Source organism: Pongo pygmaeus, chromosome 19 (assembly GCF_028885625.2).
Source record: "Pongo pygmaeus isolate AG05252 chromosome 19, NHGRI_mPonPyg2-v2.0_pri, whole genome shotgun sequence".
In the NCBI taxonomy this organism is placed as follows: Eukaryota; Metazoa; Chordata; class Mammalia; order Primates; family Hominidae; genus Pongo; species Pongo pygmaeus.
In genome coordinates, this window is record NC_072392.2 from 15,736,894 (window position 1) to 15,749,468 (window position 12,575).

At 44.6% G+C, this 12,575-nt stretch overlaps 1 protein-coding gene and 1 non-coding gene across 2 annotated transcripts in view; both read left to right on the forward strand.

The window, feature by feature from the left end:
• The first annotated feature begins 4,899 nt into the window (after positions 1–4,899).
• The window catches only part of LOC129016517 (coiled-coil domain-containing protein 144A), an 88,247-nt gene continuing 80,571 nt past the window's right edge, over positions 4,900–12,575 (forward strand). The window contains exons 1-2 of the mRNA XM_054455829.2: positions 4,900–6,667; positions 8,883–8,953. Coding sequence (XP_054311804.1) covers positions 6,324–6,667; positions 8,883–8,953 — 415 coding nt within the window. The 5' untranslated portion in view covers positions 4,900–6,323. The remainder of the gene's footprint in view (positions 6,668–8,882; positions 8,954–12,575) is intronic.
• LOC129018471 (U6 spliceosomal RNA) lies at positions 7,721–7,828 on the forward strand. The gene has a single exon (XR_008495294.1). It is a non-coding gene; the product is annotated as a U6 spliceosomal RNA (small nuclear RNA).

A 12,575-nucleotide genomic window follows, 5' to 3' on the forward strand; every position in this document is an offset into this window, starting at 1 on the left:
ATGGGATTGCTGGGTCAAATGGTAGTTCTGTTTTAAGTTCTTTGAGAAATCTCCAAATTGCTTTCCACAGTAGCTGAACTAATTTACATTTCCACCAAGAGCGTATTCCCTTTTCTCCACAGCCTTGTCAGCATCTGTTACTTTTTGACGTTTTATCAATAGCCATTCTGACTGATGTGAGATGATGAAATCTTTAAAAGTGAAGCTCTATAGTCTTCCCCAGATATTAGAAAGTGTTCTTCCTCAGCCACCGTGTAAGGAGAGCATCTTAACCAGCCCAACTGCAGGTGCGAGTGACTCCCCAGAAAAGGAATTAGGTGAGGGACGATATGTGACATCACTGTCATAAAAATGGCCATAACATGTGTCCCTAGGGCTGCTGTGTCTTTACGAGGCCATGTAGTCTGTGAGGGGTGTTGCTCACTGAGTGCCAGTGTGCCCACCAGGACAGCCGCTGCAGGACTGGGTGCTGCATGTCCCTGTGGAGGGAGGTCACCACACAGCAATTCCTGAGGCATGGCTGGGCCTACTCTGCAAGCGTAAACTTGATGAGCTGTGCTTAAATAGCTAATTTGTGCTTGATTGTGTGAAAGCATTTTTTTCATATTTACTGTATGTATTTACTGTTTACCATTCTGGGCATTTTTCATGTATGGACTTGCTGGACCCTCACAGAGGTCCTGTGAGGTGGATGCACTCTGCAGGAGGAAACAGACACATGGCTTATGAGCAGGAAAGGCAAGAGGCAAGGCCAGGCAGCTCCAGAGCCCATGCCCTCAACCACCCTGACAGCCATGTCTGCCTTCTGCACATATCTTGTTAGATTTAGACCTTAGTGGGGTTTTTTTTTTTTTGGTGCTATTGAAATTGGTATTGTTTTTCATATTACAAATTCCAGTTGTTCAATCGGTATATGGGACAGCAATGGACTTTTGTATACTGACTTTGTATGCTGAGACTTAGCTAAACCTGCATATAAATGCTTTGGGATTTTCTAAGCAATCAGGTCATCTGCAAATAAAGGCAGTTTTATGTCTTCCTTTCCAATCTGCATGCCATTTATTTCTTTTCCATGCCTTTTTGCACTAGCTAGAACTTCCAATACCATTTTTTGTTGTTGTTGTTTTTGGTTTTGTTTTTGAGATGGAGTCTCGCTCTGTCACCCAGGCTGGAGTGCAATGGCGTGGTCTCGGCTCCCTGCAACCTCCACCTCCTGGGTTCAAGTGATTCTCCTGCCTCAGCCTCCTGAGTAACTGGGATTACAAGTACCTGCTACCACGCCTGGCTAATTTTTTTGTATTTTTAGTAGAGACGGAGTTTCAACATGTTTGCCAGGCCGGTCTTGAACTCCTGACCTCAGGTGATCCACCTGCCTCGGCCTCCCAAAGTGCTGGGATTACAGTCCAGTACAGTTTTAAATAGGACAGATGAAAAAGGGAATCCTTTCCTTGTTCCTGATTTTATGGGGGTAGTGTTCAAGTCTTTCACCATTAAGTATGATGTCAGCTGTTGGTTTTTTGAACATATTCTTCGTTAGGTAGAAGAGGTTCCCTTCTATTTCTAGTTTGTTGAGAGTTACCACATATAAAAACTGCCTTGGTTGTGGAATTTTGTGTAATGCTTTTTCTTCATCTGTTGATTTGATCATATGGTTTTTCTCATTCAGTTAGCTAATGAATTAATGTGATGAATTACATCAGTTTACGAATGTTGAACCAGCCTTGTGTTCCTGGGATGAACCTCACTTGCTCACGATGTATTATACTTTTATAGATTAATAGATTAAGTGTGTACTCATGAGAAATTGGCATGTAGATTTCCTGTAATATTTGTGTCTAGTTTTAGTATCAGGATAATGTTGGGATCATAGAATGAGTTGGGAAGTATTCTCTCCTCTTCCATTTTTTGAAGAGATTGTGTAGAATTGGTATTATTTCTTCCTTAAATATTTGATAGAATTCACAAGTGAAATCATCTGGGTCTGGTATCTTTTGGAGGGTCTTAACTACTAATTCAAACAAATGTCATGCACTATAAGATTGTTACTAATGAAGCATACTCTGTCTTCTGAAATGTATAACATATCTTTTCACAAATTCTCAAATATGATGTTAACAATGTACTAAATATTTTTAGTTCAATTATTTTGAAGTTCAAGCATGTAAGATTGTCTGCTCAAAACTGTGAATATTGATTGGACTTCTGAGTCCTCTCTGAGATTAAAGACACACCCTTTCCATCGTACAGAGGAAAGTGTGCAGTGTGCCATCTCTCTTGAGTTTGTAGGTATCCCTTCTTTTCCCAGAGCTCATCTGTCTCCCAAATTGCATGCTCAATTCTTCATCACTTCCTTTCTGTGAGTCATGTTAGCAACACTCTTTGGTAAGGATTTTAGCTTGCCAGGCTTCAGTCTGTGTGCAGTCATAACTACAGCAGTGTAGGTAGAAGGAGACAATCTATCCTTGTATTCTATGAAAGTTTGTTTTTCTTTTAAAATTGTTCTAGGTATACCTGCATGGAATGTTCTACCAACTCCTCTTCCACTCCCTTCCCATGATTAATGATATGCTGATAATTTTTAAGCATCACCAGGGAGCAGAATAAGTGAAGTCTGTTCAGATGGTGAATCAAGGGACGGATGGCTCATTAACAGCCTCATCCAGCTCTGTCAACCCCCAGGAATGGATGTGCTAAGTTCAGCCTTACTTCCATGGCATCTCTGCTTCTGGCTTTACATCAGGGTTCTTCCCTACTACTCTCTTGTAACCACACAGGAATCCAAATTCAATCCCAAAGTTAATTATTAAATATGTCCAGTGGCACAAATTTCAGAAAAGTTTGACTGAGTGCCTGACAAGATGCCTAACTTCTTGCCCTTCGCTTTCTGGCCTGGACTTTTTGCAAGCTCATTACAAGCTTGCTTGTGAAATGAACAAAAATAAATCAGTCAATAAAACCCAGCAAATTAGCAAAAGTAAAATAAAAATAAGCAAACAAATCACCCAACTATACTAAATAACAACAAAAAATCACATTAAATGGTAACACTTAATGCTGGTAAAATAAATGGTTGCATTTGAAATTGGTTCAAGGCTTTTGTGACAATCCCACTCTTAGGAAGTTATCTTGAGGGACTAGTTCGACAGAAGGAAACAATACTGCACAAAGATGCTGATCGCAAAGTCTGTGGTGGTGATGAGGTGAGCATACACTGCACGCCATGTCCCTTTTGGACAGCAGTTTCCCTGGTCAGTGCGCATCCACTAGAATGGCAGCCCGCACAACGGCACAGCAGCACCGGGACCCGGGTGTGAAATGCTCAGCCCACATAATAGCACAGCCCACATAGTAGCACGTGTACTGTGCTGGGAGCCTGGGGAATTACAAATGTCGATTCAAATGTAATTTAGAAACTTGGAAATCATTTTAATAGTGAAATCGTGGGCGACTTTTGCTTTTTAAAACTTGTTAAAATGCTGTCATATGGTTAAAAGGTAAAAATGGTGGGAGGTCATGTTTTCCATTTTTGGAAAGGGATAGTATCTCCTGAATAAGTGGGAGGAAAAGGCCTTTAACTCATCGCTTTCAGCACCACCTGTGCTGGCCTTCACGTTCCGTTTGAGTAAGTGGAGGGTTTCCAGGCAGTTTAAGCCCTAACCTGGATTGAAGTCCTTAAGGGGAAGGGGTCTGTGATGTCCTGCCTTGTGATCTGTCCCCCATTCCCTTCCCCTGCAGGAACTCAGCGAGATGCTGTACATGGACCAGCCTGACTGGCAGAGCGTGATGCAGTACGTGGCCCAAATCTACAAGTACTCTTGAGACGTAACCCTGGAGGGCCCAGAGCAGCCACCACTGTCACCTACTGCAGCTTGTCCTGGAAGTGCCTGATGACTGTCCACTGACCCTGCTCTGCCCACCACCCAGCTGCCTAGACTTCAAAGACAGGCTCAATCCAAGCGGACCAACACCCAAATAAGAAACAGAGTAGGTCCCACTGTGTACCTGTCTCAAATGCAAACGCAGCTGGACTGTAAATTGGGGACTCTTTGATCTCCCGCAGGATGCTTCTTTTTTTTTTTGAGACGGAGTCTCGCTCTGTCGCCCAGGCTGGAGTACAGTGGCGCGATCTCGGCTCGCTGCAAGCTCCACCTCCTGGGTTCATGCCATTCTCCTGCCTCAGCCTCCTGAGTAGCTGGGACTACAGGCGCCTGCCACTGCGCCCGGCTAATTTTTTGTATTTTTAGTAGAGACGGGGTTTCACCCGTGTTAGCCAGGATGGTCTCGATCTCCCGACCTTGTGATCTGCCTGCCTCGGCCTCCTAAAGTGCTGGGATTACAGGCGTGAGCCACCGCGCCCGGCCTAGGATGCTTCTAAAGAGGGCAGCCTCCCTCCTTCCAGACCAAGACCCCACATCCAAGCTTGTTTTGTTTATTACACTGGGTGGCTGAACACATCATCTGCAGAAATTCAGACAAACAGCATCTCCAAATCAGTCTTTTGGTTGTTGTTGTTAAAAATATCCTGGCTTTGCCTTTATGAAACCTTTGCCCTCGGCTGGATGTGGTAGCTAATGGCTGTAATCCCAGCACTTTAGGAAGCCAAGGCAGTAGGATCGTTTGAGCCCAGGAGTTCAAGGCTGCAGTGAACTACGAGCATACCACTGCACTCCAGCCTGTGCGAAAGAGCCAGACCTTATCTCAAAAAAAAACAATAAACAAAACCCAAAACTTTGCCCTTGTGAATCCTCCCTTCTCCCGCTCCACCCCAAAACAGCAACAACAACAACAACAAAACCACAAAAAATAAATATTTGTTCTAGGGCAACCTGGCTCTCAGCCTTTTGGGGGAAGATGGGAGTTCTAGGTAACAATGTTAACACCTACAGCTTGATTCACTTTTAGCTCTCACAGTCCTTTATTTGATTCATTGTAGCAAAAGGAAAGCTGGCGAGAATGCAAGGGGGGCCCCTGGATGCTTTGCTGGAGCCCCTGCGAGGCGTCCTGTCACACCTCTGCCACCGCAGTCTGTGTGCTCCCAAGCGGCCAGTGGCTTTCACACTAGGGAAACTGCAGTCCTTGTCACCCGTGCCTTTGTCCTACCATTAGTATTTGAGTGATCCTCCTTTGTCACCTTTCCTTCCTTCCTTCTCTTTCCTTCGTTCTCTCCTTCCTTCTTTTCTTTTCTTTCTTTGAGACAGAGTCTTGCTCTGTCGCCCAGGCTGGAGTTTGGTGGCCCGATATCAGCTCACTGCAATGTCCACCTCCTGGGTTCAAGCGATTCTCCTGTCTCAGCCTCTGGAGTAGCTGGGACTACAGGCGCGCACCAGCACGCCCAACTAATGTTTGTATTTTTAGTAGAGACTGGGTTTCACCATGTTGGCCAGGCTGGCCTCGAACTCCTGACCTCAAGTGATCTGCCCGCCTCAACCTCCCAAAGTGCTGGGATTACAGGTGTGAGCCACCGCGCCCGGCCGTCACTTTTCTTAAATCTCACTGGTGCTCGCGGGCTGAAGGGTCAGGACGGACTAGAGGCGAGCAATCCCGGTGGCACCAGGCGTTCCCCGACCCGCACGGGTCGCCAGCTGCACGGACCCTGGACAGAAGCGCGCGGCGGCTGCGGCACAGGGCGGGGAGCGGCTGCTCGGCCCCATCCTAAGGCAGCAGAATGCCCAGAGCTGGTCCCTGGCTCCGGGCGCAGGCCGAGTAGGAGCTGGGCGGACAGCGGCGTCGGGCAGGCCCTTCCAGCCGGGCGGACAGCCCGCTCTGACCCAGCCATCCGACTCCGCTTGCGTCCTGGCAGCGCGGACCCTCGGCAACTTTGCTGCGGTGGCCAGGCCGGGGGGCGGAACTGGCCCGCACCCCTGAACCGAGCAAGCCTAGGAGCAGGTGCGCCGGCGGCGCTGTGAAGCGGCACTCAGGACAGGCAGGCTGGGCGTGGCCACCCCGAAACCTCCGAGGGACGACCAGCCAGCCCAGGCTGGCGCTGGAGCTGCAGCGCCACCTGCAGGCCAAGGAGTCTTTTTCTGGGAGGCTGGAACTGCAGATGCAGTGAAGGCACAGGTTCAGTGACGTCACAGGTGCGCAGGCGCACTGGTGTGTAACGGATTGGCTTGGCCTTACCCGCGTGGCTTGGCCCTACCCGCGAGGCTTTGCGGTGGTTGCTTGGCTTGGCGGTGGCCGCTTGGCTTGGCGGTGGTCGCTTGGCTTGGAGTGGCAGTGATCGCTTGGCTTGGCATTTCTGGCTTGGCAGTGCTCCTTTCGCAGATTGGAAACCGCAGGCTATCCTGCTGGGAGGTTGTGGCCGAGGTAGTAGCTCGCTACTGATGGCCTCCTGGGGTGGAGAAAAGCGGGGAGGGGCTGAGGGGTCTCCGAAGCCGGCAGTCTCCGCCATGAGGAAGACCCCTAGTGTCGGGAGCCAGGAGGACCAGTGGTACTTGGGCTACCCGGGGGACCAGTGGTCCTCAGGCTTCTCCTCCAGCTGGTGGAAAAACAGCGCTGGCAGCGAGAGCAAGCACGATGAGGGCGCCTTAGACCAGCCCCAGCACGACGTCCGCCTGGAAGATCTTGGCGAGCTCCACAGAGCTGCCCGGTCGGGCGACGTCCCTGGAGTGGAGCGCGTCTTGGCTCCTGGAGACACTGGCGTGGACAAGAGGGATAGGAAGAAGAGGTAATGGCCAGGCGAAGGAGGCGAGCGCGCCGTCCTGTCGGGGACACTGGCTTTCTGGTGCCCGCAGGCCCCACGGCACCCGGGATGGGGAAACGTCAGAGGGGTCAGGGGTCCAGGCCTCTTAGTGAGACGGGATCAAATATAAATGATTATTACTATTGCAAAAGTGTTGGTCTACTTTACAGGAGTTTTCTTTAAAAATATTGCACTTCCCAACTGTGTTTATCCATTTTCTCAATTTATTCATCAAACATAAGCTGAATACCTATTATACAGCAGACATATTCTACTGTCGCTCAGGTTCCTTCCATCCTTAAAAACTTCATGTTGGCCGGGCTCGGTGGCTCATGCCTGTAATCCCAGCACTTTGGGAGGCCGAGGAGGGCAGATCACGAGGTCAGAAGTTCGAGACCAGCCTGACCAACATGGTGAAACCCTGCCTGTTTTGCTTTTATCTCAGCCTAGACTTAGCTAAGCCCTTCATGATAAGTTATCCTTTAGGCCCTCGGGGTTCAGTTCAAATAATGTTGCAGAAAGAGATGAGTTTCCTTTTTTCGTTGCTACCAGATCTGTATGCTGAGGACCCTTTTCTTAGATCGTGGAATGTCCCATATTATCCTTTCCCAGATTTGTGGCAGGAAGCCATCACCAGAATTCTGAGTCTCAAGTATGTTAGTTGGATTTAACAGAGCTAAGCCTCATCCATGACTCATGAATATCCATGTATAAAAGGAGAGGTTTGGCAGGGCGCAGTGGCTCATGCCTGTAATCCCAGCAATTTGGGAGGCTAAGGTGGGCGGATCACGAGGTCAGGTGATTGAGAGCATCCTGGCTAACACGGTGAAACCCTGTCACTAATAAAAATACAAAAAAAATTAGCCGGGCGTGGTGGCGGGTGCCTGTAGTCCCAGCTACTCAGGAGGCTAAGGCAGGAGAATGGCATGAACCTGGGAGGTGGAGCTTGCAGTGAGCCGAGATCGCGCCACTGCACTCCAGCCTGGGTGACAGAGCGAGACTCTGTCTCAAAAAAACAAACAAACAAACAAAAAACTTGCTTCAGCAGCAAACATATACTAAAATCGGAACAAAATGGAGAGAAATTAGCATGGCCCCTGCCTGCATGAGGATGAGGCACAGATTTTTGAAGTGGTCCATATTTTGCGCAGTCACTAGAAGTTCATTTGACTATTTGCTGACTAGTTCCAAAGAAACAGTGTGAGTCAAAGCAAACTGGGTATCACCTAATATTAAAATTGTGATTTTTCACTACAAAAATATGCAGTAAGGTGATCAGTGGAGCTGAGTAACACGTGGGATGTTGTGTGCAAACATATTGTTAGTATGTATCTCAGAAATGAGAGAATGTCAACTTGCACCGCTTTCATGGAACTGAAAAAAAAGAGTAGAATTTCGTTTTCCATGTCAGTTGGAGATGAACGTGGGGATTGAGCATCGTTCTAACAAAGATCTGCCGATTCAGAGTTTGAGTCTGTATGGAACAGTAGTCCAAGCTAGGTCTTGACATCTATTAGCTTTCTGCCCTTGGCGTGATTGATGAGCTTAGTAATAGTGGACAGTGATGTTATCTAGTTTGATGAAATAATATATTTATAAGTAAATTTAGTTACAAACTATGAAATAGCTGTGATGCCCCAAATTATAGGCCACAAACAATAGAACTAATAAAACAAGAACTTAATAACAGTTTTGGAAAACTGCAACATTTGAATATTAGAACCTCTGGAAAAAATACACATTGGGTTTTATTTGTGATTCCAAAACCATTTCGGCAATAAAGCTCAAGAACAAATTATTTCATTGCTTCACTGTTTCTCTGAGCATTTACAAAACGTTATCTCGTTAAATATGGCAGTAAAATCCTTGCTTTTTAGAAGAATACATTGAGCCTAAGAGAAGCGACTTGTCAGAGAACAAATAGCTGCTGGTAATAGAGCTAGGATGCTTTCCATTATGCGAAGCTAATGTGAGTTAATTTACTGAGCTATACTCCCTCCAATTCATGAGTACTTTGTCTTTTTTTCTTCTTTAGAAGCTTAAAGAGAAGTTGGTAGAACTCACAAATTGAAGCATATGGGATAATTAAAATTCTGATATTAACTGTGATATTGTTTGAAATACTCTAAAAATTTAATATATTTGGTATTTTTCATTTGTTTTAAAATAGTAATTTCGTTTATTACATTTTTATCCATAGCATTCAGCAACTAGTTCCTGAATATAAGGAAAAACAGACACCTAAAAATCTTCCTCAAAATAACAATCCAGGTAAGACTTCTGATAGTGAATTATTTTTGGTGGTCCTACCATAGATGAAAAAGAAGTAAGCATAAGGAAGTTTTGATCATGAAAGAGCAGTTTAAAAAAAATCTTTATTTCTTTCTTGGTAGGTTACATTTCTTGGTAGGTTAGATTTCACAATTATTTAAAAAGTTAATTGTAGGTCATTTATTTTTTCAAACAATCTGGTCTGAAAAAAATTTAATTATGGTCCCTAAAATCCTATGTGATATTTTTGTATAAATAAGAAAAAGATATCTTTAAGTTAGTAAGTTGTATGTTTTCTTTATAGTCACATTATAATGAATTAGACTTGTTATGAAATTGGAACTTCTATTTAATTTTTAAAATAAATGACTTATGTTTAGTAAATGAATATCAATCACAGTTGACCCTTAACAACGTGGAATTTAGGGATGCTTGATTCCCTCTGCAGTCAAACATCTGTGTATAACTTTTGACTCCCCCAAGAACGTAACTACTAATAGCCAACTGTTGACCAGCAGCCTTATTGATAACATAAACAGTCAATTAAGATATGTTTGGTATGGTATATGTATTAATATGCTGTATTCTTACAATAAAGGAAGCTAGGGAAATAAACTGTTAAGAAAATCATAAGGCAGAAAAAATATGCTTACTGTTCATTAAATGCAAGTGGATCATTATATAACTCTTCATCATAGTCTTCAAGCTGAGAGGGCTAAGGAGAAGGAGGAAGAGGAAGATTGGCCTTCGCTGTCTCAGGTGGTAGAGGTGGGAGAAAATCTGCTTATAACTAGACCCCTGCAGTTCAAATCCGTGTTGTTCAAAGGCTAACTATATTACATAGTGATTTGTGTCACTAAAAAAAAGAAATTAGTTTCAAAACTGGAAACTCAGCAATACCTTTCTGGCACCATAAACAAATGGCAATAAGAACTGTGAAATGGCCAGGTGTGCTGCCCACACCTGTAGTCCCAGCAAGTTGGGAGGCCTAGGCGGGAGGATCGCTTGTGTCCAGAAGTTCCAGACCAGCCTGGGTGACATAGTGAGACCACATCTCTACAAAAACAAATAAAAAATTAGCTGGGTGTTTTGGTGCACACCTGTAATCCCAGCTACTTGGGAGACTGAGATGGGAGGATTGCTTGAGCCTGGGAGTCAAGGCTGCAGTGAGCTGTGATCATGATCAAAAGCTGGATGACAGAGTGAGACCCTGTCTCAGAAAAAAACAAAAACAAAAACAAAACCCTGCCAAACTTACCCAATGTGCACTAATACTAATGGGAAATTATTTTTTAAAGATACCTTCTGAGTGCAGAAGTCAGAAAAGCAATTCCTTGTTGAGAAGAACAGGTCATGTTACATACTTATAAACCAACAAGGTGTCACTATTATTGACTTTCCCCCTAATTTGAAATCGAATGAGGTATATTTACTTCATTAGAACAAGATGTGTTTTTCTACCTGCTGATTAATTGTTATGTTAACAGTAATTTTGTTAGAACAAGATATGCTGTTACCATTAGCCAAAAGATTATCATAATAAATATTCAAATAGCCCAACTCTAGGCTCAACAAATTATAATAAAAGTATAAAAATGTTTCACAATAACAAAAAATGCTTCTGTACTACCAAGATGTGATGCCTAATGCATTGGACAATCTGAACTGTAAGAGGACACCTTTAATTTAGTACATATTAATCAAAGAACTTCTCTAAGTTAGGTTTTGCACGTTATGGGAGACAAACATGAAATAGACATAGTTTTGGGTCTTTGAGGTGCTCATAATAGAATAGAGCTTTCTCTATTTAATTTCTGTGTTTTTCTCAACAGAATTTTCAAGGAAATCATTTATTCATTTGTCCACTTAACAAATAATTCTCAAATGTCTTTTAGTACTAAGCATTTTTTTTCTAATGTTACAGAATACAAACATTTAAAAATACTGTTGGGGCCAGCCACAGTGGTGCATGCCTGTAATCTCAGCACTTTGGGAGGCTGAGATGGGAGGATCACTTGAGCCCAGAAGTTCGAGAGCAGCCCAGGCAACATGACAAGACCTCATCTCTACTAAATTTTTAAAAAAATAATAAAACATTAGCTGGGCATGGTGCCAGGTGCCTGTACTTCCAGCTACTTGGGAGGCTGAGGTGGGAGGATTGCTTGAGCCTGGGTGTTTGAGGCTACAGTGAGCTATGATCATGCCACTGCACTCCTGTCTGGGTAACAGAGTAAGACCCTGTCTCAAAAAAGAAAAAAACAAACAAACCAACAAAACCCAGGAGCTTGTTATTGTCATTGTCATTTTAATTATTTGCTGAATTATTTATTCAGTGCCTACTACTGTGTTAGATGCCCTCTGGAAGTGTGTAGTGATCACTTATTATGTGAAATATGTGCCAGACACTTTATGTGGTGAGGAACGAAAGCTGTAAAAAAGTGGGTAAGATTTAAGGTAAGCATGAAGAGTGAGTAGAACTTTTCTAGGTAAAGAGGCAGAAGGATGATGTGGGCAGAAGATTGTGTGTTTGGCAGAAGGAGCAGCGAGTGCAAAGTTGAGTGAACTTTGCAGGGTTTATGGGCAGTTCAGTTTTGCCAGTGCAAAACGTATGAGATGTGAATGGTTGGGAATGAAGTGAATACCTAAGGCAAGCTCATGGCAGACTTTTTTTTTGAGACAAAGTCTTACTCTGTCACCCAGTCTGGAGTGCAGTGGCGTTCTCTTGGCTCACTGCAACCTCCGCCTCCCAAGTTCAAGTGATTCTCGTGCCTCAGCCTCTCAAGTAGCTGGGATTATAGGCGCGAGCCACCATGCCCAGCTGATTTTTGTATTTTCAGTAGAGACAGGGTTTTGGCATGTTTGACAGGCTGGTCTCAAACTCCTGACCTCAAGTGATCCACCCGCCTCGGCCTCTCAAGTGCTGGGATTACAGACATGAGCCACCACTCCCTGCCCAGACTTTTTAATACTATAGAAATGAGTAGATCTTGGGCTGGGCATGGTGGCTTATGCCTATAATCCCAGCATTTTGGGAGGCCAAGGAGGGCAGATCACAAGGTCAGGAGATCGAGACCATCCTGGCCAACATGGTGAAACCCATCTCTACTAAAAATACACATGAAAAATTAGCCAGATGTGGTGGAGCATGCCTGTGGTCCCAGCTACTGGGGAGGCTGAGGCAGGAGAATCACTTGAACCTGGGAGGCAGAGGCTGCAGTGAGCCAAGATCGCACCACTGCACTCCAGCCTGGGTGACAGAGCAAGACTCTGTCTCAAAAAAAAAAAAAAAAAAAGAAAAAACAAAGAAATGAGTAGAACTTTTCCTGTAGGCCATGGGAAATTTACCAGGTGGAATGCTTTGGGCTGTAAATACTAGATGACCTAACTAACAGTGGCTAAAACAGTAGGGACCAGGGTTGTTTTGATGGTTCAGTGATAACACGGTGTTTTGTTCATGTCTGTTTTCATGGCTGACTAATTAGCAACAGCTCCAAACATCATGGTCTCACCGACAATATCTGAAGGCTGAAAGGGTGGCTTTTCTTTACATGTTTCTTTTAGTTAGGGAGAAGACTCAGAAGCGTGCAGTTGACTTCCTGTAACATTTTATTGGCTCGGTCCT